General features: G+C 42.3%; 3 protein-coding genes and 1 long non-coding RNA gene across 5 annotated transcripts in view; 2 read left to right on the top strand and 2 right to left on the bottom strand.

The window, feature by feature from the left end:
• The window catches only part of wnk4a (WNK lysine deficient protein kinase 4a), a 60,674-nt gene extending 54,844 nt beyond the window's left edge, over positions 1–5,830 (top strand). For both annotated transcript variants that reach the window (XM_015962771.3, XM_015962770.3), the window contains 4 exons: positions 2,450–3,047; positions 5,200–5,405; positions 5,479–5,573; positions 5,663–5,830. In XM_015962771.3, coding sequence (XP_015818257.3) covers positions 2,450–3,047; positions 5,200–5,405; positions 5,479–5,573; positions 5,663–5,665 — 902 coding nt within the window. In that variant the 3' untranslated portion in view covers positions 5,666–5,830. The remainder of the gene's footprint in view (positions 1–2,449; positions 3,048–5,199; positions 5,406–5,478; positions 5,574–5,662) is intronic.
• Positions 5,831–7,057: 1,227 nt separating this feature from the next.
• Positions 7,058–8,750, bottom strand: coa3a (cytochrome C oxidase assembly factor 3a). Its single transcript, XM_015962773.3, has 2 exons — positions 8,486–8,750; positions 7,058–7,683 (listed from the first exon to the last, which is right to left on the bottom strand). Exons 1-2 carry the CDS (start codon positions 8,679–8,681, stop codon positions 7,580–7,582), a joined length of 300 nt encoding a protein of 99 aa, XP_015818259.1. The 5' UTR covers positions 8,682–8,750; the 3' UTR covers positions 7,058–7,579.
• A 131-nt stretch (positions 8,751–8,881) lies between these two features.
• cntd1 (cyclin N-terminal domain containing 1) lies at positions 8,882–15,147 on the top strand. The gene is made up of 7 exons (XM_015962772.3): positions 8,882–9,218; positions 11,355–11,430; positions 11,505–11,676; positions 11,770–11,932; positions 12,059–12,203; positions 14,753–14,849; positions 14,992–15,147. The coding sequence occupies exons 1-7, from the start codon at positions 9,044–9,046 to the stop codon at positions 15,097–15,099; spliced, it is 936 nt and encodes a 311-aa protein (XP_015818258.3). The 5' UTR covers positions 8,882–9,043; the 3' UTR covers positions 15,100–15,147.
• Positions 13,059–13,333, bottom strand: LOC139063544 (uncharacterized). Its single transcript, XR_011516917.1, has 2 exons — positions 13,199–13,333; positions 13,059–13,134 (listed from the first exon to the last, which is right to left on the bottom strand). It is a non-coding gene; the product is annotated as an uncharacterized lncRNA (long non-coding RNA).
• Positions 15,148–21,100: the final 5,953 nt, after the last annotated feature.

The raw sequence follows: 21,100 nt of genomic DNA, 5'->3' as shown, positions 1-21,100 counted from the left end.
TTTTTTAGGTCCAAACGTCTTTTGTTGTCTGCAACTTCAGATGATGTATTTCCTTTTGGGACTCTGGTAGTTTGCTCTAAAGTTGAAGTGGTAGCAGCCGACTGTTTCTCCCTCTGACATTATTGAGCAGAGAACCTCTCACACCAGTGGTGTTCTGTTGCTAAATGCATGAGTGTGTAATGAGTGGAGGACCCATAGTGCAGAAGGACAGTGAGACCTATAACCAGATGGCCCAATAGTTACTTTTGGTCAGAAACCTGTTATTGGCGGACGTTTTTAGACAAATACGAGAAAACCACTTCATTAACTTTTTCATTTTTTAAATATCTACAATATATTTATAGCTATACTAGGTTAGAACATTGTTAAGAGACATGAAAAATGTTTTAAACTAATTTGTTTATCAAATTTGCCCATGCAGCTTTAATGTTCAATGTTTATCTTTATTAGAAACTCATAATCGGCTCTACTCCACTCTGTTCATACATCTTCAAGTGGGTTCCTGTGGAAATGTTAATGATGGGCTTTGAATAAACTCAGTTCAGAGAAACAGAGATTAGTTATAATCTGATGATCTAACAGCTAGTCACAAAGGGGCCAGTGACAAAGTGTCTTAAAACAGTGGTTCCCAACCGTTTTTGACTCGTGGACCCCATGAGCCGTTTTGTCTTACCACAAGTACCTCCTTAGTCAAATGTATTGATGATTCCCCAAAAGTAGAATGTACAACTTATCAATGAATGAAAATCATTTCATTAAATCTCCTTAATGCTGAACCACATCTCACTTCCCGTCGACATTCTTTAACTGTAACAATCCTCATGCAGAGTTCAGACTCCATGTGGAAGCTTTCTGGAGCTCATGAGTCCAGAGCATTTCAGCATGACAAAATTCATGCACAGTCACGGTTGGCCTAAAATTGATAACTGATAATGATATCAACCATATATTTCTGTGCATTACTTTGAGTATTCATTAAGCATAACACAATGTATTTTTTTTTTACCAGGGCACAGTGAGTGCTGTCATCATCTGGGTAATGAAATATAAATTAACCCTAGAAAAGACTGGAAAGTGTGACCAAAGTGACATATTAATTCAAGGTGTGTCCACTATTAAGCATCACAGGGGTCTACAGTCTTGTCAGTGGGTCTATGTATAGGGCTCCAGGTAGTCACTGTGTTGTTTGGTGACATGGTGTGTACCACACTCAACATAGACCAGAGGAAGCGAAGGAAAGAGTTGTCTCAGGAGATTAGAAAGAAAACTATAGACACACATGCTAAAGGTGAAATTATAAGACCATCTCCAAGCACCTAGATGTTCGTGTGACTACAGATGTACATATTATTCAGATATTTCAGATCCATGGAACTGTAGCACACCTCCCTGGATGATAACAAATCAGAGACTGATCATTTGAATGGTAACAAAAGAGCCCTGAAAAGCATCTAAAGAGATCCAAGGTCAAGTTCAAGCTCAAGGAACATCAGTGTCAGATCGCACCATCCATTGTTGTTTGAGCTGAAGTGGACTACATGGGAGACGACCAAGAGGACACCGTTGTTGAAAACAAATCATAAAAAAACAGACGTGAAATATGCCAAACTACATGTTGACAAGCCACAAACCTGGGAGAATGTCCTATGGACAGATGAAACAAGAACTGAACTTTGTGAAGCATAAGGTACATCAACTCTTGTGTTCACAGACAGTAAAATGAAGCATACCACTAAAAGAACACTGTCCCTAAACATGGAGGAGGCTCTGTTATTTTCCGGGGCTGCTTTGCTGCATCACAGGGCGTCTTGAATCTGTGCAGGGTACAATTAAACCTCAAGACCATGAAGGGATTCTAGAGAGAAATGTGCTGGCCAGTGTTAGAGAGCTTGGTCTCAGTCACAGCTCATGGGTCTTGCAACAGGACAATGCCATCTGGAAAAGGCACCCTTCAAACCTGAGACCACTGGAACAGTTTGCTGGAGGAGGAGTGGGCCAAAATTCCTGCTGAAAGGTGCAGAAGTCTCATTGAGTTACAGGAAATGTGTGATTGCAGTGATGGCCTCAAAAGGTTGTGCAACTAAATATTAAGTAAGGGGTACCATCATTTTTGTCTAGGCCTGTTCCATGAGTTTTAATTTTTTTTAATAATTATTTAGAGGCTAGGTTAAAAGTCTTCATCTGATTTTTATTGGTTAAATTTCATAGAATTTTTATTTATTACTTTTGTCAGATTCAAGTTATTTCTGTGACAGTTGTGGGTTTTTCTTTCATTGACTGAAGGGTATCAATCTTGTCCATGTCTGTATATGGGTATATTCTAAGAAATCTGATAAAACAGCTATTACCAGTTAATGTTTAAATTACATCAATACATAAAACCAGGGCATATACAAGCAATACTACACAACGTTTCAAATTTAACCTTTTTTCTTCTCTTTTTTTAAAGCTACAGAAATTCTGCCATCTCCGGTGACTGTTGGACGATTCCAGGTGACACCCAGCATCGGCATCCTTGAACCTGCAGCTCCGGTACCTGCTGCATCTCAGCCGGCCATCAACAACAGCTCCCAGTCCGAGAGCAGCACCGAGGAACAGGGCGAGTCTGAAACCAGTCTGGGAACCTCCCTCACCATGTCCCCTCCTCACCCTCATGCCCAGAGAGGGTCGACAGCAGTCCTCCAGGACGGGGACACGCACACAGGATGGGCTGTGAGCCAGGAGCAGCAGCGGGACAGATGTGAAGGAGAAGATGAAGATGAAGAAGGTGAGGTCTTAGGGGAGCGATCAAAGGTGAGGAAGAGAGGTCGGAAGAGGACGTGCAGCCTCAGCTTAATGGGGACGTCTGCGGACAGCGGGCTTTCTGTGACGGCTGCTGATACAGAGGGGAGGCTGTGGGATGGAGCGCCAGGCAGTCCGCAGTACAGCAATGCCCTTCATCATCTGTGGATGACAACATACAACCGAAATGCTCCCTACCTGAGCAGCGATGACTCTGACAGTGAGGACGAGGACATGCTGGAGGAGCTTCAGGAACTCAGAGAAAGGTCGGTGAAAAGAATGGAGGTGATGAGGACTAGTGTTCGTTCAAGGCTTAACACTGTCATTTTAGCTATAGTTGTTTTGGTTAACTCTTGGGGTAAATGTTTTGTGATTTCCTGTGAAATAGCAAGATATTGAGCAATCTATTAGCCCTGTGCGTTATGAACATCGACATATAAATATTGGACAATGGGTTTCCATAGACTCCAATAACACATTTTTGAAGATAAATGGGAGGTGGCCACCACCGCAATTTTGACCGTGTCACAGGTTCCATCAAGCCCAGACAATTCCACAAAAGGGAAGAGAGGTGGAGCTGAGGGTGGGGCTGTAAGGCTGGGATCAACTGACGACACCCGGTCGAACTAGCTACAAGCTAACCCAAAGCTAACGCGGAGGTGGGAGCTAAGCTAACGGAGGTAGCAACCTAGCTACAACCGGAGTTAACTATGCACAACACCAGAGCTTCTGAGTCAGAGACATGCCGGGCTGACCGCTGGGTAAAACCGGGTGGAACACAGAGGTCTCCGAGACCTCCACAAGCCGGCAGCCGCACAGCAGACAAGCGCCGCTGCGATCTGAGATGCGCAGAGCTGCCGCTGGGGAGAACCGGGTGGAAAGGTTTCCATCCCAGAGCTCCACAAGCCAGCAGCCCGCGCAGCAGTCAGGAGCCGCGATCAGACAGAGATGCGCCAAGCTGCGGGGAGGGGAGAAACAGGCGGAAAACATCGGTCTCCCGAGAGCTCCACAAGCTGATAGTCGGAACCCAGCTCCACCAACATGTTATATTTCAACCCATTTTCTAAAGTGCAGCATTATGTTAAATGCACTGGGTTTTACCCTATTACATTTAAATTTCATGGTTAAACAGTACATGTTGAAATCTAAGCTCAGCTCAGCAGTGACCTAAAATACATAAATATCATTTTACTTACCGAAAAAATGGAGACTCCTTGGACGCTCTATTAGTGCAATTAATGCCACAGCAAGTTATTTTGTCCAACAATTGCACAAAAAATATCCAAAAAAGAATACACAAACACAGAGACTCAAAACCCTGGAAGTTTGCAAGCCAGACCGAGGCTCTACTGAGGCCTTTCCACGGAGCTAGCTCTGTGGTCACGTGGGTCTGATGCTCATTAATTATACAGAATTTTAGGCTTTTAATACACTTAAATAGAAGAGTGGGAAAAAATTCACCCCCCTCAGAGTTGTCATGAGTGTAAACTAGATAATTTAAACCAAAAACATGTTTTGGTACCAGGCTGTAAACATGTTTATTTCTGCTGTGAAATTGGTATTTTTAACATGGGAGTCAATGAGGATTTACTCGCTTCTGACACCAGCCCCCAGCGGATGAGGGTGGAACTGCAATTTTTGTCACTTCCGCGTTGGCCTCAATTTTTCACCCGCATTGTGGGGGCTTGGTTATGAAATGACTAGCAGGTACTACTACACCAAAATGTAACACTTAATCCGTTTGTGCTGCTATGTGGGTCTGATTTGCCTCTATACAAACTCCAAACATGAAAAAAAGAATCCATTTGTTTTCTTTCGGTCCTTGGTTTTAGGACATCTGTGCCTAAAGCAAGCCATTTCAAAAGGTCCCCGTTTGTGACACCACAATGAGGGAAAATACTATATACCCTCTCTCACCTGGAGCAAGAGCTACTGGAGGAGCAGCAGCAGCAGCTCTACACAGAGCCCCTCTCAGATATTTCAGCTTCTCAGCTTATAACAGCCTGATGGTTGGGCGTGGCCAGCTCTAGCTTGTTGTCTTAAAGTGACAGAACCCTCAAACAGCTCATTTTGAAGGCTGTCAATAACTCATTTTGTGTGAGAGGGAATTAGCGCAAAGAATTTCATAAACATGTTTTGTATCAATATTTTGAATTATTATAACTTAAAAGTCATAATGTCCCCTTTGAAGACATTTTTACATATGCCAATATTGACTATGACCATATTAAATGAGGTATAAAAAAATGAAAGTTGACGATCTCATGAGAAATTATTTTCTGATAGTTTCATCCAAATCCATCAGATACTTTTTAACATTACACCAAAGACAAACAACAGCAACTAGATGAGAAACTAAAAAAGCCAATTTGCGTATATATACATTTCATTATTCATTGCATTTTATTCTTTCATCAGACATCAGTCCGAGGTTCAGGCTCTGCAGGCGGCCCAGAAGAAAGAGATTGAGGAATTGTATGAGAGGATGGGGAAGGTTCCCCCACCAGGCATCGTGTCCCCTGCTGCTATGCTGTCCAGTCGGCAGCGCCGCCTGTCTAAAGGGAGCGGCTTCCCCTCGTCTCGCAGGAACAGTCTGCAGCGTGTGGACATGCTGCCTCTCCCAGGTGACAGCAGTGTTCCTTTTTCATTCAGAGTTATTCTCAGAGATGCATATTTACAGTGTGTGCTTTATTAAAGGTATCATTAGGAGAAACTCTCTGGGAGGCAGCAGCAGCAGCTCACAGGACAAACCCAGCAAAGGAGTCACCTTTGCTACTGACATTAGTAGAATGGTGAGTGGCCCGATCACTACCAGTCTTATGGTTAAATGCAATATAAGTAATTTCCTCACTTAATCCCTCAAATTGTTTTCTTTTTCTAGTAAGAAACTCAGCCAAGCGTGCTGTACATCTGGACTACCTCATCTGAAGTGTGACCGCAAATGGTCAAAATACTCTTTAACCCTTTCATTGACACCAGTCAGCTAACCGCTTCACTTCGTCAGTGATGAAAAGCTCCATTACCTCAGATATATGGAAAGTATTAGCCGTAAATCTGGAACAATGCAGGAACATCCAGTTCTCAGCCCTCTGTCAGTTCTGCTGACATTGCAGCTGATGCAGAAAGTGGTCTGGTTTATGTTGTTTTTTTTTTTTTTTTTGCTCCTTTGTAATAAACCAACAGACTCCAACAGTTTAAACATAAAAAGATGATTGCCAAAAGGCTCTGCAGGATTTCTATTTAATGCTTCCTCTGACGCAGTTAAGGGATGGTACGAGCTGCAGAGATGTAGCATGAAACTGACCCAGAATGACCGAAGCGGATGTTTCCCTGCGTGTCTGATTGTACATGTGCTAATCTTAGCACAGCAGCTATAACCACAGCAAGGCTCCCTTTTAAAGGTGGATGTGAACGATCTAAAGACATTGTAGTTAGGTTTTTCCCCCCAAACAAGTCCCATAAAAATATCATCTTTTTAAGAATGATGTAACAGGATACTCCATTCTGACTGACACTGTTCAGACGAGCTCAGACATCCGCTATAAAAATGTGACATTCATTTTAGAAGAAGCGTGTTTTTGAACTATTAAATGGAAGGAAATTAATGGAATATAACCTAACATTTCTGTTCATTTTTAATGTTTTATAGCTGGATTGAAATGGGGAAATATTCATATCTTCATATTCATCATGAAAACCCACTTAAACTACTGGCTTCCCTGTTGACTGTACATGTGTATATATCTGAATGCATTTATAAATTATGTTTACAAGTAAAATATTTTCACCACCTTGTTTCTTTAATTTTTAGCAAAAATATATATTTTTTGCTTGTTCTATGGATCAAGCACCTTGTGCACTTTAGCAAATTGCTTTTAGTTCATCGTTTAAGATAAATGTGGTTTAACGGTTTGTTCGTTACATTCTTTCACTAAAGGAGGAAGAATATGAGTCTCAAAATAGATCACAGTAACGATCATATCTTGGTTTCTGGACTGTACGTAAAGGTGGTGATCATATGACTCTGTAGCGGTGGCCTTATAAAATATTAACAGAGTGTTTTCTGCCACTCAAACTCCTGTAATGTATTCAAAGAAAAGTTATTAATCAAATATTTGAATGTAAATAGTTATAATTGTACTGCTTCCTGAAGCTGCTGTTCTGCCAAGCTGAATCTGTGCCTTTCCCTTAAAATGTCTTACTTTGTTTTTATTCAAAAGTTGTTGCTAGATCAGATTCTATATTAAAATGGAAAACAAATAAATGCAATTGTAAATTCTTTTGTTTTTTCTGTCATGTTTACTTGGTAACACGAATACATAACTTTTACAGATGTTACATCCGATTTAACACAAATTCATATTTTACCAACATAAATAACAGATTTTACCAATATGATTCATTTCAATTCCACCTGCGTCACTGTCAATTTATCTCATCAAGGCCATGGTTGATTTAAAGTTATTAACCAACTTTAATCATTTGCATTTCCCTCATTCATGATCCGAGCTGTAAACCTCATCTTAGTGGTGGTAGTTAAGCTCCTATCGGAGCCCTGTGTGTTGCCTTAAAAACCCACACTGAGGTCAGCGGATTAGTCCCTTCCACTGAAAGGAATATCTAGATGGATCAAATTAAAAGTCAAGAAAACAACTCCCTCGATCTAGACAGAACAAAGTACAGTTCTGTAAAAAAAAAATTCAAATAATAAAAAGCCAGCAGCCAGATATAAATTGTGAATCAGTGGCATCATCTGTCCTCTTGAGTATTTGCACATAGTGAACAGGATAGCAGAAAATCAGTTGGCTCCAGTCTTTGGTCCCGACAGTCTGGAACGCTTGGCCTCCTCATCGATCTCATCCATGATCCGTTCCTGAGAGACTGAATAAAATGTGTAGCCATCTGATATGGGAGCAATGGGTCAAGGCAAATATCCATGGCATAGCAATGAGGTAAATCCAGTACATGCTTCAGTCTTTGACTAAAAATGTGAATAAAATGTTTTAAACAGCATTCTTAATTCTAAGTAAGGCAGTTCATGATGTAATGTGTTGGACTGAATCAACATATGCTTTACTTCCTAGTTAAATTATGTACGCATTTTTAAAAATAGTATTGTTCACTGTGCATTTACTTTAAAGATTAAACATTAAATTAAGCTTCTTGCAGAGATTTTGATTCCATTACTATAGTAAAATTATATATGGCAGGGCTATTCAATTCCGGGCCTCGAGGGCCAGTATCCAGCACGTTTTAGTGGTTTCTCTGCTCCAACACACTTGATCCAGCTCACTATTAAAACACTGAAATCAGCCAGGATGTGTTAAAACCAAAACACCTGGAAGACATGAGACCTGAAACAATAAAAACACGAGTCGGGGGGCTTTTTATCTTCAGTCAACATTTAGTTGAGAAACACCCTTCTTATGGTAAACAGTAACGACTTTCCACTACTTTCATTCATACGCACTCAGAGCTACATTAGCTAACTAGCCTGCATAGCTGACAGTCAAATATATTTAGTATTCAAGCGATTAACACAGAATTCAGTCTAAAGTACCATCCGGTACGACAAACGCATGTTATTAATGATATTGACGCAATAAAAATGTTTTCTTGCATTTGTTACTGGATAAATATAGCATGCTAAGCTAACGTTGCGTATTTCACCTTGCACTGATGTAAAGGAGCCTGACAAGGATACAGATACCCAGCACGAGCGCTCCGATACCGAGTCCTGTCACTACATTTCGTGTCCGAAGCTTTGATGTTTTCCTCTTCCACTGTTCAAGCTCTGCTTGTCTGATAAAATAAATCTGTTCCCGAGAGAGAGTGTCTTTAGTCGGGTCTATCCTTGTGGCGAACGGAGAATCAGACTTTGGAGGTTTCTGGTCTGCCATGTCGGTGGTCGACACGATGAGGCTGTTTCACAACTGTTACACACGTCGCAAACTTTCAAAAGATCTTTTAGAATTGAGCAGCTGGAGCGTAGCCTATCAATAGGTGTTGAGATCTAAGCTTTGAGCATGACGCATGACCATTATGACTGTGCAACTGGAAAATAATTCCCGTGTTGCAACTTTAGTTCCTACTTGCAACTATTCTGAAGAATAGCGAATAGCGCCATCTTTTGGAAATTATCACACCGCATTTTCTTTAATCTGCAATTAATTTTCAACAGAAACACGTTCGGTTGGTTTAATTAATAGTCAAACATATTGTATACCAAAGGCTAACGTCATACGGTGTTTTTTGTAACTAAATGGCGAAGAGACTCATTTGTCCTCCGGGCCAACGTCAAGATGAAGGTTTAAAGTTTCGTACAACCTCTTTTGACCTTCTCGACGACGTTCTCGTCAACTTCAACAAATCAAACAAAGATTATCTTAATAGTTTACCGAAATGTAGCGGAATCTTCAAACAGAAAAGACTCGTTGGTAAGTGAACTATTACGGATTTTTACTTGGTTCATCATTTTACGTTTATAACCGCTATTTATAATAATAATTGTTGTTGTTGTTGTTAATGATAATAATAAAAAACATCATATTTCTTTCTTTTGACTATCTGCTGCCTTTTTTTTAGAGATTTTGAAAACACTGTGAAAAGGTTGTTGTGGAGGAGGTGCTCTCAACTGGCAATGAGAATTTGTGATGCAAAAACACATTTAGCATTTAAAAAAAACACCAATTCAAGAGCAAGTCACCCCCTATCAGAGTCTTACTCCACTCCCACTTCCTTTTTGAAAAATGCAAAATGCTGTTGCCTGGCAGCCTGAGAGGGCGTAGCCGCTAATAAATACACACAAACAGGCTCACAACAACATTGTGACATCATAATGTACCCGCTAACATAGTGTACCTCTTAGCCAGTAGCAATGGCAGATTTAAATGCAAATGTAGTGCAGATATTTTAGTTGATGATGGCACAACACTGACAGTTTTAGGCAGAATATTTAAATTTAAACTAAGATGCTCTTAAAGAGCAAGTCACCCCCTCCCAGAGTAATACTCCACTTCCACTTCCTGTTTAAAAAATGCAATGAATGCTGTTGCCTAGCAGACCAGCGGCTAGGTGCTGAAGATAGGCACCAGTTCTAACTCAAGTGCTGCGGCTGCTTACATCATTGTGTAGTACTTTACAAAAGACATTATGACGCGGTATGGCTTCACGGCACAAACCCGAATGCTAGTACAAACCTAGCTGCAATTTTGATAACTTGAAAGTACTATTGATCTTAAAATATTCAAATAAATAGCGAACTTACTCATTTTTAATGAATTTGAGTCTCACAAAACATGACGGCAAGTATGATCACAAATAAACAATAGAGTCACTTCCCGCTTTGTGTTCTCAAGTCATGATATTGTGACTATCGCACAACTTTCCAAGAAGCGCTCAGCAGCACGTCCTGTGTGACCACTTGACTCCTCAAAATTTCGGGCATGACGCAGCACGTCCGCCTCCGGTGTGCACCAGGCGTTACAGCTACGATTAACTAGCCCTTAATCTAATGTAACTTTTTATGCACTCACATATTTCAGATTAAATATTTTTCCTGGCTCAATTGTTATTTTAAAGTAAAAAATTGTTAATTCCCTTGTTTGTTATGTGTGTATGGTTATGTTTCTAAGGAATAAAACTCAGATTTTTAATATTTTTTATTGTTTTACAATTAAAGGTCAATGAATAGATTACTATTTTCCAGAGATTGTGAGCTCTCGATTGCTACACCAAATATAAACTACAGATTTTATTTTTCACCAAAACACTAACTTATATTTGAAAAATGTGTTCAAAGTAATCTTTTCTTATGTGAACTCCTTCAAACTGTGGTTGGCCCTCTTATCTCACATCATCAGTGCTTAATCAACTGCAAGGCCAACATCTGTTTATCCTGTGATTTAGATAGTCTGACTCTCAAGTCTAGATGCCCACTCCTCAATAGAATAGACTTTATTGATCCTACAGTGGGGAAATTTGCTTGCTACAGCAGCACATACACTTAGAAAAAGGAAGAAGATAAATAAAATTACAGGTAAACACACGAAGACAATAAGCTATTATTGCAGCCTTCAACCACTAAAAACAACAAATCAAAAGGAAACTTGTGTTACCAGAACTATGCAACATAAGGGACACAGACATACTAATGTACATCTGGTATTGCACAAGTACTGAATATTGCGCTGATGTTATTGTGTACCAGGATAATGCCAGTACCAGTTAAACTGAGGCGTTATACACTCTTAACTGCAGAGGGGGTGAATGATCTATGGTAGGTTCTGGTTTGCATCTAGGATGTCTCAGTCTGCCACTATCCATGGCCTCCACAGTGGAATGCAGTGAATGGGAGGGATTTTCCAAGATAGAGGTCATTATCACCAGTATCCTCCTTATTAAACCCTAGCTAGCCTAGATGCTAAAACAAGTGTTGAGAGCACAATGATAATAAAAGTGATACATTTGAATGTTCAACAAAAATAATTTTTGTTTGTGTCATTTTTGTTTGAGATAATGGCAAGCTCTTTTTGATTTGTGTTACTGTCTTACATTCATCATTTGTTTACTAGAATACGTGTTCCAGACTGTTAACAAACTGAGACTTGACCCTCTGGTTGGATACCACGCAGTTGAACTTCTGCAAAAGTAAGAAAGTATTAATACATGCTACTCTCCCCCTCTTGCGTCTATAAACCTTGTCCCTTTTTCATCTCTTCTAGGTTCATGGTCAAACACCTTTCTGATGTAGCCACCACTCTCACGCCTGAAGATGCCGCTGCTGAAGGACCAACAAGCTACGAGAATGCAGTTTTTGACAAACTGAAAGATAAATTTCCCCTCATCATCTTCTCCTGTGTACAGCTTGCAAACAAATTGTTTTTGCACAGCCATGTACGTTCTGTCATGCCAATAATGGAGATTGCCAGTACCCTGCTATTTGAAATAAAACAACCATATCTGGTTCTTTGCTGTTGTATTTTCTAGATGATTGACATCAATATTGCTGTATGTTTCCTGCAATCCACTGGCCTCAGTGTTTCCAAACAGATGATCCTGGAATCAGAGCTGATGGTCTTGAAAGGGCTTGATTTCACTCTAAATGTCCTCAACCCTCTGGCTTATGTGGAGATACTTCTGGAGGTGCTCTGTAAGTTGTTTTACACACATACACACACACACACACACACACATGCATCACATTCATCAGAATAACTTTGTGTTTTTATTTCTTAAGTCAATGTCTTCACTCTTAAAAATTTAATACACTTTGTAGGCCACAATCAGCCCTCCACCTCTGTAGAACGCCTTCATCAACTCTGCCACCAGGTCCTCCAGTTCATCACCCTGGACAGGGCTGCTGTCTATAAAAACCTGTTACAAATCACCACTCAGTGTGCCAGGCCATCCAGGAATCAGAGGTAGTACGTTTGTTTGTTCTAACATGTGGAGCATGTGGTCGGGCTGACAGAGAAAAAGACCAAATTTCTCTAAAGACACGCTGATACAAAAGCTACTGAATGATGAAATGTCAAACCACAATAATTTCATGCAATTACGTTTTGAGATTGGGCAAGCATATTTTAAGCAGAAGAGTGCATCCTGATCCTTGAAGCTGGAATCATTTTGGGTTGTGTTCAGGTAAGTAGATCAGTGTTCAAGTCCTGAGGAAATATCAGGATGTCTAGTTGTCCGGTATATATCTACATTCTGCTTCCTGACTGGCAAAGCAGCGGAAACATCTTCTAGAGATTCTTCTGCTGAAATTTTCTGCTATGAAAGCAAATCAGTTCAGTTAAAATGGAATATTTTCTGTAGCAAATCATAGATTAATTTACTGTTGAAGAGGCATTTTTATATTTTCCACTAGTTTAATTGAGCACAAGAAATCAAGCAAATATTTTGTACACGTTTGTGAAATGTGTTGAAGTAGAGAACAGCAAAAGAAAGAAATACGGCCCAGTCACCAAAAGTTAGTGTTAGAGAGCAAGAAGACGTTGGGTCTTGTTGGAGTTAACACACAGACATGTTAACAACTCAGAACCAAACTCTTGTAACATTTTCTGAAAAGCTTTGCTGCCACTCGGCTTTTGGACACACACCAAGGTGCTCCTGTGTTTTGTTCAGCAGTTGAAGTTAGTGCTCCTAGAAGACAGCAGTGGCTCAGGAGGTAGAGCAGTTTGTCCAGGAATCACAGGGTTGTAGGCAGAGAATGCGTCATGTTGGGGTGTAGTTTTTTTTGACCCACGACATGTAGAATCACCACTGAGGCAAAGGTAAGTAAAAAAGTATTTATTTTTGTTTGGTTGAAGTGCAGGTGAAGGTCTGCGGTCGGGAGGGTCCAATAGTGTTCTGAAGCAGAGACAAGAATGAGTAGTTGCAGTAAAATGAGAAAGTGAGGTGAGAGGAGGCTTACGGTTTCCTGAGCGTTTGGGGAGCTTGAGAGGAGGGTGAGTCAGGTCTGGCTGGGCGAGATGGTTGTGAGGGGCAGAGATGATGGCTGGGAGCTGAGCACAGGAGTCCAAAGTATCCGAGCAGGGCAGGCGAGCGTTGGAGAGCAGGCGGTCAGGGTGAGCGGCGTGGCTGGCGGTCAGGGTGATTCCGGAAGTTTCTTTCTTGAAGAGAAGTGCAGTCAAATGAACGAGTGGTACCTGGGGGGGGGGGGGGGGGGGGGGGGAGTCGGAAGTGTTACAGCTGTTGCTGTTTTGTCCCAGAAAACGAACTCTGCAGAGGACAATCAGTGCATTGCCTCCTCCTCCTACCTGAACAGCTGCACTCACTTGGGCTGATCACCTCCTGAGCAGCATAAAAGGGAGAGCTGCCGGGAGGAAGGGAGAGACTGGATCTGTGCCAGTTCTCTCATGTGCTCCATTTGTTTGTGTTTTAATGGCTTTTAAATGGGTTTTAGTTCTTTAAGCTTAATGAAGCTTAAGAGCTTTTAGAGGTTTTTAACAGACGAGGGACCAGAGAGCTGGTCTCCTCTTGGTTCCCAAACTTGTGTGTAAGTCAGTGGACTTTGATTGTGAATGTTTGGGAGCATTCGGATGTCTGTTTTAAACATAAACCCTTGGCCATTTTAACAATGTGTTTTAAGTACTTTTACATTTGGAGCTTTTTGTCATTTTAAAATCCTTTTAATAAAATCAATGTTTACAATTTCCACACCTGAAACACGTGCCTTTGTGTTACTCCCCGTCCTTCTCCTTATCCACCAATAGAGGACGTAACAGAGGAACAGGGCAGGTAAGTACGAGGCTAGCAGGGAACACAGGAGACGACAGGCAGAGTACAGATGAGATACTACCCAGTACTGAGTAATCATCCGGCACTGGTGAGTTGTCACGCCGCTCCTTAAATCCCCTGACCTCTGATGAGGGGATCCGTGGCAGCTGCTCTCCGGGACATGCCCACCTGCAAACAGAGAGACTCAGACCCAGACAGAGGTTAGCTGAGCACAGCCCATGACAGAATGCTGCTGTTGTGTCCTCGGGCAAGGCATTTAAACCACCTGCCTGCTGGTGGTGGTCAGAGGGACTGGTGGCTCGCCTCTGTCATTGTGCCCTAGGGCAGCTGCAGCTGCAGCTGTAGCTCAACACCATCATTGTGTGAATGTGTGTGTGCACAATTGGTTGTGCTATACAGCACTTTGGGGGGTTCTAGGATTTATAAGGAGCTATATCAAATACAGGCCGTAAGCTGACGTCCTAGAGCAGGGGTGGGGAACCCTGGTCCATGGAGGGCCGCTATCCAGCATATTTTAGTTTCAACCATGCTTCAAACCACCTGCTTCTGCAGAGCCTGACGAGCTGCAGAACAGGTGAATCAACCACTGAATCAGAAGTGTTGAAGCAAAGATGTGCAGGATACCGGCCCTCGAGGACCAGGGTTCCCCACTCCTGTCCTAGAGGAACATGTCACTCATACATAACACCTAGTATGTTTTTCATTTAAACTGTTGATCTAAAACCAGAGAAAAGTTTGTGGCCGTGACTGAGGACTTCATGCTTCTTGGGGTCGGAGTCATTGCGGTGGCAACTTTCATCCTTCATGTCAAAAAATGGAGACAGGTGGAACATTTTTTCTATATATATAAAAAATATATATATTTTCTCCAACACATCAGCATAGTTAGATTGTCTATTTGATCCTTCATAATGTGCTTGAGCTGAGCAAACCTTTTAATAGCTGTTTTGTCTTTATACGTTGCAGCTAATCGGTGAACTGAACCACATCACAGGAATCTCCAGGAGAAGCATCAGTGACTTTGCTCTGGCTACATTAGTGCAGATTGTTGGCCCCAGTTCTTCTGCTGTTTAAACATTTACTCTATGATCCTGCATGTTTATTAAATCCTTCAATAATTCACCAATTCTCATTATTGGCTATAATAATCAGCTCCCTTGACTTGAATGCTACAGAGTTTATTCCAACACTTTCATGTTTAGCTGCAGTCAGCTAGTTTGGGATTGATTGAAGAACCCTTGGTGACGCACGTGTCACAGCCCATTTCTGCATCTGCAAAATTGATGCTTGAGTTATATATTCAAGTTTCACATCCCCAAGTGACATTCTGTCCATACATATGTCAAAAATTATATTACTTCTTTATTTCATTTATTATTTTTGATCTATGTATTCCAGTCCTTCTGTTTTCTATTTTGAAAGGATTTTGGTTCATAATTAACTAAAGGAAAATCATGACAACAACGAGATAAAAGTGATTATCATGCTGGCTGTTTTGAGACATCTTTGGGTCTTTGACCTATTTGTCTCTGCTGTGTCTCATGAGTCTGTCTCGTCCTGAGAAAAAAGCACATAACTTTGATTCGTTTTAGAAATTTTTGTTGAAGAGATTCCTCCTCAGCTTACCTGGAGCTCTGTTGGACTGTTGTCCTCATGGTGAAGCATCAGCGGGTCCAGTTCTCCTTTACACAGGTCACATATTTAAGTAACAGTGCAGCTCTGCCCTGGAGGAGCGGTGGGCACAGTATGTTACACAACCTTTCTTTAGTTGTTTTGAATGCAGATGATTTGTTTGTTTGATGACCTGATTGGGTTTACATCTGGATCCATGTCTGCAGATAGCTGGAGTGAACAAACCGCAGACTTCTTGTACAGGCAGGGTGAGAACAGAGGGTCATCTGGTGAAACACAAACACTGTGACAAATCCTGCACCAGTCACCATCTTCAGATGACAATTCCTCTGATAAGACTATAAAACAGAAAATAAACAATAATGAACAAGAGTCTGCTTCTAGACCTGCAGAAAGAGAGAAGAAAACAAAACAAAACAAAAAATTGGATACAACAAGATCAAGCTATCACTGCGTCAACTTGATGAGGAAATATAAAATCAACATTGTTTAACTGAACAATCACACGATAATAAATCACAGTGCCTTTAGTGCCAACCACAGCCTTAAGACATGTGTTGAACGTGCCCACATCCATACTTATGAGGGCACCATGTGGGCACCAGTGTGTGTACACGCGCTTGTTTATGTAAAGTTTCGATATAGGAGCGTCCAATAGAGAGTGTGAGGGGCCACAGATATGCCCCCTAAAGATGTGCAGGAGATGGAGGGAGCTCCAAGTCCCAGATATCCAGGAGTTGCCCCAGAGCACAGGAACTCCAGGGAGACTGCGACCAGAAAAGCCCCCGCTCTCCTCGAGAGGCGCAGAGGATTGCCCCGGGGGGCCACAACCAGCAGCCGGCAGAGTCCCGGGAGATATCGGTGGCAAGCCCACAGGCCCGCCCGCAGCCTCCCACCCCCTAGCCGGCCGAGCCCGGGACCCAATGACCCGGGTCCCAGGGTCGACCACCCGTGCCGGGGACCCAGCAGAGCCCAGGGACCCAGACCCCACCAGGCACCCACCGGGATTGGTCAGGCAGATGCCAAAAATCTTAAACTCCTTGACCCGGGAACCATGACCCAGGCAGACCAAGGCACCACACTCCACACCAGGTGTGGCAGGGAGAGGTGAGACGAAGATCTATATCATCAAAAGAAGTCCCAGGAGAAGGGAGGAGTCAAAGGCCCCACCTGACATATACAGTCATACACAAACACAGTCACACACTCCCTCCCTCATGCTCACACATACACATACAACCAAAGACTTACAAAAATGCACGCCGGACACCCACTCATGCTCCCCATACACACCCTATTCACTCTGGTCCTGGTACTGCTGCACATGGGGTACAACCATTACCGGTTCCCAGAGTTCGACCCTTTCTGCTGGAGTGCTGATGAGCAGGCTCCCCCGCCCAACGCTGAGCACAGCAAACCCACCACCCCAGACCCCAACCGGACGGCCGGATCTCCCTCCTAGTCTCCAGCCCCAGGAAGCCAAGCGACAACAGAGGTGTGCTAAGACCCCTAGTCTCCCTCCGCCTGCTCCAATATGGTGTTAGTGAGTGTTGATGAGGTGTATTCCATGACTGTGGTGAGCGGGCAGTGCGGGCATCGTCTGTCCTATGCCAGCTGTTGCCACCACACCACCCCACTTTCACCCACAGCCCTCGGTGTCTAAGTGCAGTTTAAAATTGGAAGTGGGCACCGGCACTCGGGATGAGGCTGAAAATCCCCCTGCCAAGTGCCATTGAATGTGCTCACTCCCAAGGCCCTAAGTGTGTGTTTGCTTGGAATATCATTGGTGGGAGTGTTTAAGGTGCAAATAAAATTGGGGGGCAGGTTGCCACAGGAATGCGGAAATGGGGTCCATACCCGCACTCCCTGACTTGTCCACCCCCCAAGGTCCTTTGTGCATGTTTGTGTGATGATGTGAGGGAGCAGGAGGAGAAAAATGTGTGGGGATGGGGAGGAATGTCTGGTTGGACTAAAGCCCTCCAGGGAGCCAGCTCCCCCACTGGCCCCAATAAGCACCTCTGTTGCCAAAATGCCACCCAGGGCATGGAGACCCCAGCCCATCTTGCCAGGGCCCAAAGCAGCAGCAACACAGAGCCTCACGGAGTCCGAGGACACCATCCCAGCCCCACCCCAGCAGAATATCTACTCCCATCCCTACATTTGCACAACTTACAGAATATAAGACATGGGACATCCAGGTAAGGTTGGGTCTTCCCCCTCCTGGACATCCCCCTCCCCTGTTATGGGACAACAGAGGAGCCAAGGTCTACCTGAGGCCCCTGAGCCCGGGCCAGGCACTGCCACATGTTCCCGCCTTCTTCCCGGCAGCATACATGTCAGGACCCGACCCCCAAGGCCCCGTCCAGATCCCCACACAGGGCTGACCACCCCCACACCCCGAGCCCCCAGGCCCCCACCCAGACCTGCCCAGGGGCAATGCAGCTGCCAGGCAGCGACCCATGGCCACTACCAAAACCCCCAAGGGGTATGCTTCTATGTATGCAGTTTCACAAAACAGCTTTTAGAATAGTCCATACAGGCATTTTCTTTACCTGCTCATCCACGCAGGGTTGCGGGGGCTGCTGTCCATCTTCAGCTGTCTTTGGGCAAACAGGTAGGGTACACCCTGGACAGGTTGCCAGTCCATCGCAGGGCAACACAGAAACACACAGAACAAACAACCATGCACAAACACACATGCACACACACTCAAACCAATTTTAGAAAGATCAGTCAACCTATTTTTGGACTGTGAGAGGAAGCTGGAGAGAGAACCCATGCATGCACAGGGAGAACATGCAAACTCCTTGCAGAAAGACCCCAGGCCAGGAAATGAACCCAGGACGGTCTTGCTGCAAGGCAACAGCGCTAACCATTGTCTTGCCTCAATATGCAGCCCACATTTAGAATAATCACATTTAAAATGATATCAAGCTGAATAGCACTACACAGACTATAATCCTACTGTAAGATTCACAAAAATATTTGATATTCATTTACTAATGAGGATTTCAAGAGCACAGAACCTGCAAGCCTCATCTAATGTGGAGATTTCTATCTAAAAATGTTCATTCAATCTCATTTTACCACAGAATTTCAGAAAACACACATAAGCATTTCAGTACTGTATGTGACTAAATGCATCACAGCTTAAACATCACTAACCTCGTCTGATTTAATCTAAAAAACATCAAATATTATTGGTTAATACATGTGAGCACGTCCTTGTTCTTCAGCTGGATAAATGCGGAGGGGTTATCAAGATGATCTAATGTGTGCACAATTATTTTAAAACGATGCATCTCCATCAGAGTTCTGTTTAACAGTTCAGAACAAAACATTTTCAAGTTTCTATTTAAGACATAGCTTCAGATTCATGCTAGGTGCAGAGCATCGTGTGTGCTTGTGTGTTATTCTTTCTTTCTTTGATCATTTCTTTCTTATGTTGTTTTGATTTACTCTGTAAAAGAGATGTTAACTATCTGCTCTGTGTGTTATTTATGTGTATCTGGGATGGTTTTAAAGTATGACTGAATCTTGAATTAATTCTGTTAATTATAACTAACAATACAAGCCTTTGTTTATCCTCCTCTACCAGCCCCAACCATGTGCAAATCATAAAGGCAATAAAATCCCAAACCATGAGGCCTTTATGCCTCTTATTGGTGGAACATCTGGTGAAGCACAATAGCTGCTGCTCCAGTAGATTAGAGTAAGATCCAGGTCCAGATTTGACTGAGCCACCTCTTTGGCTCCCCGTGAGTCTGATGATCTTCTTTTAGCCCCCGGTTAATCCCCTCCTCTCCTGCAGTCTGTTAAAGAGAGTCTGGACTTTACTCTTTACTTTTATTTATTCAGACAGAGACCAAAGGACGGCAGAGATTGAGAAAGCTCTGGTCGGGTTTGATTCAAAGCCTGGGGGAAGCGTGTGTGTTTCCTGAGGTGTGTGTGGGAGCTTATACTCTCCTCTATCTGTGACCACTTCATCCATCAATGCTGCTGACACACGCATGCTCACAGCTTGTCTGAAAACCTGCACACAAAGCCAGTCTCCATGGGTCTTGCTGAGGTGTTTCACTTTCCCAAAAAAAGGAACCTTAAAAGGACAAATATTTAATATAGCTGCCTTGTTTTTGCATGCTGGGACATTGTCCTACAGTTATGCCTTGACTGTCATAAATGTCAAAAGAGATTAAACATCAACTATTTAAAAGAAGCTGTTTAAAAACATCTTAATATAACAAAAAGCAGTGTAGGTTTAACTAAAAGGTAAAACGTGAAAATGAAATTCTTGAAAACTGTTTTAAAACAATGTGAACAAAAGTTCACATTGTAAACGTGCCTCTTCACTTCACATCAAATATTGGTTAAGATTTAATCACAGGGTAAGAGAGTATGCAGATCACAGCTAATGCCAGATAAAAACACAATCATTTATTTCATAATCACATGAATCAGCACTAATGCCACTAAGTAATTAAAATTTAACCACAAATTTAGCAGATTCCCAGAGCATTCATGTTTCCGTTCTCACTTGAAATTGCCAATTTACGCAAGCCGTGTGGTTTGGGTTAATTATGAAGCATTATAATCATGCAAAGGATTAAGATAAACTAAATTATAACAAAATGTAGCAGCTTATTTGTTGTGGTTCCTTCCACTATTTGGTGTCATTGATCCTTATTCTGGCTAACAGGTCTGCAATATTTTGTGAATGATTGAACAAGGGGCCAAGATATTCCATGGCACCCACCAACGCCTTCTCCGTTTATCATTTTAAATGTCAATCTGCAGGGAGAAGAATGGAAGTTTGATTGACATCGACCTTGCATTTCTTGAATAATTATGAATGATTTTGGTATTAGTGCCTTCTTTCATTATGAATAATTCATAAGACCTGCCTCCCACCACCCACTGAATGTTTACTTATGGGTTGTGTCTGCACACACACAGAAATTCTCCCAAGAAAGGCAGAAAAATTCCCACTAATGTGATACTCACAAACCATACATAAAGAGATGTCAATACTCAGGCATGGGACGCTGATTACTTAAGAAGGTTAATCAGTAAGGAGAAGCTCCCAGCTAATGAAGAGCCTCAACATTTCCTATCTGTTGCTTAGATCATTTTTTCTTTTTATTCTAGACACCAATAATTCATCTTTTACCAACAAATAAAAGAGCAGCAGTCTTAGAGGCTTTTAGCCCTTTAACATCCTCACAATGAAAACACTCCACCTTTGCTGGGGCAATAAGGATTTTAGTTTAATGTCAAGTAATAATATTAATAATGTACTAATTATAATAATATCAAGCTAATAATAATGCTATGTAATAATGTTATGCCTTTTCTTCAAACAAATCCATGTTTTTTAGAATTTCTTGTTTTAGAATTTTTTTTTCTTGTCAAGTTCATTTAAGGCTTCAATGAGATGTAGTGACTT

The sequence above is a fragment of the Nothobranchius furzeri genome, chromosome 16 (assembly GCF_043380555.1).
Source record: "Nothobranchius furzeri strain GRZ-AD chromosome 16, NfurGRZ-RIMD1, whole genome shotgun sequence".
Taxonomy (NCBI): domain Eukaryota; kingdom Metazoa; phylum Chordata; class Actinopteri; order Cyprinodontiformes; family Nothobranchiidae; genus Nothobranchius; species Nothobranchius furzeri.
Note: the sequence above shows the minus strand (reverse complement) of the source record. Positions and strands in the feature narration are given on the sequence as shown.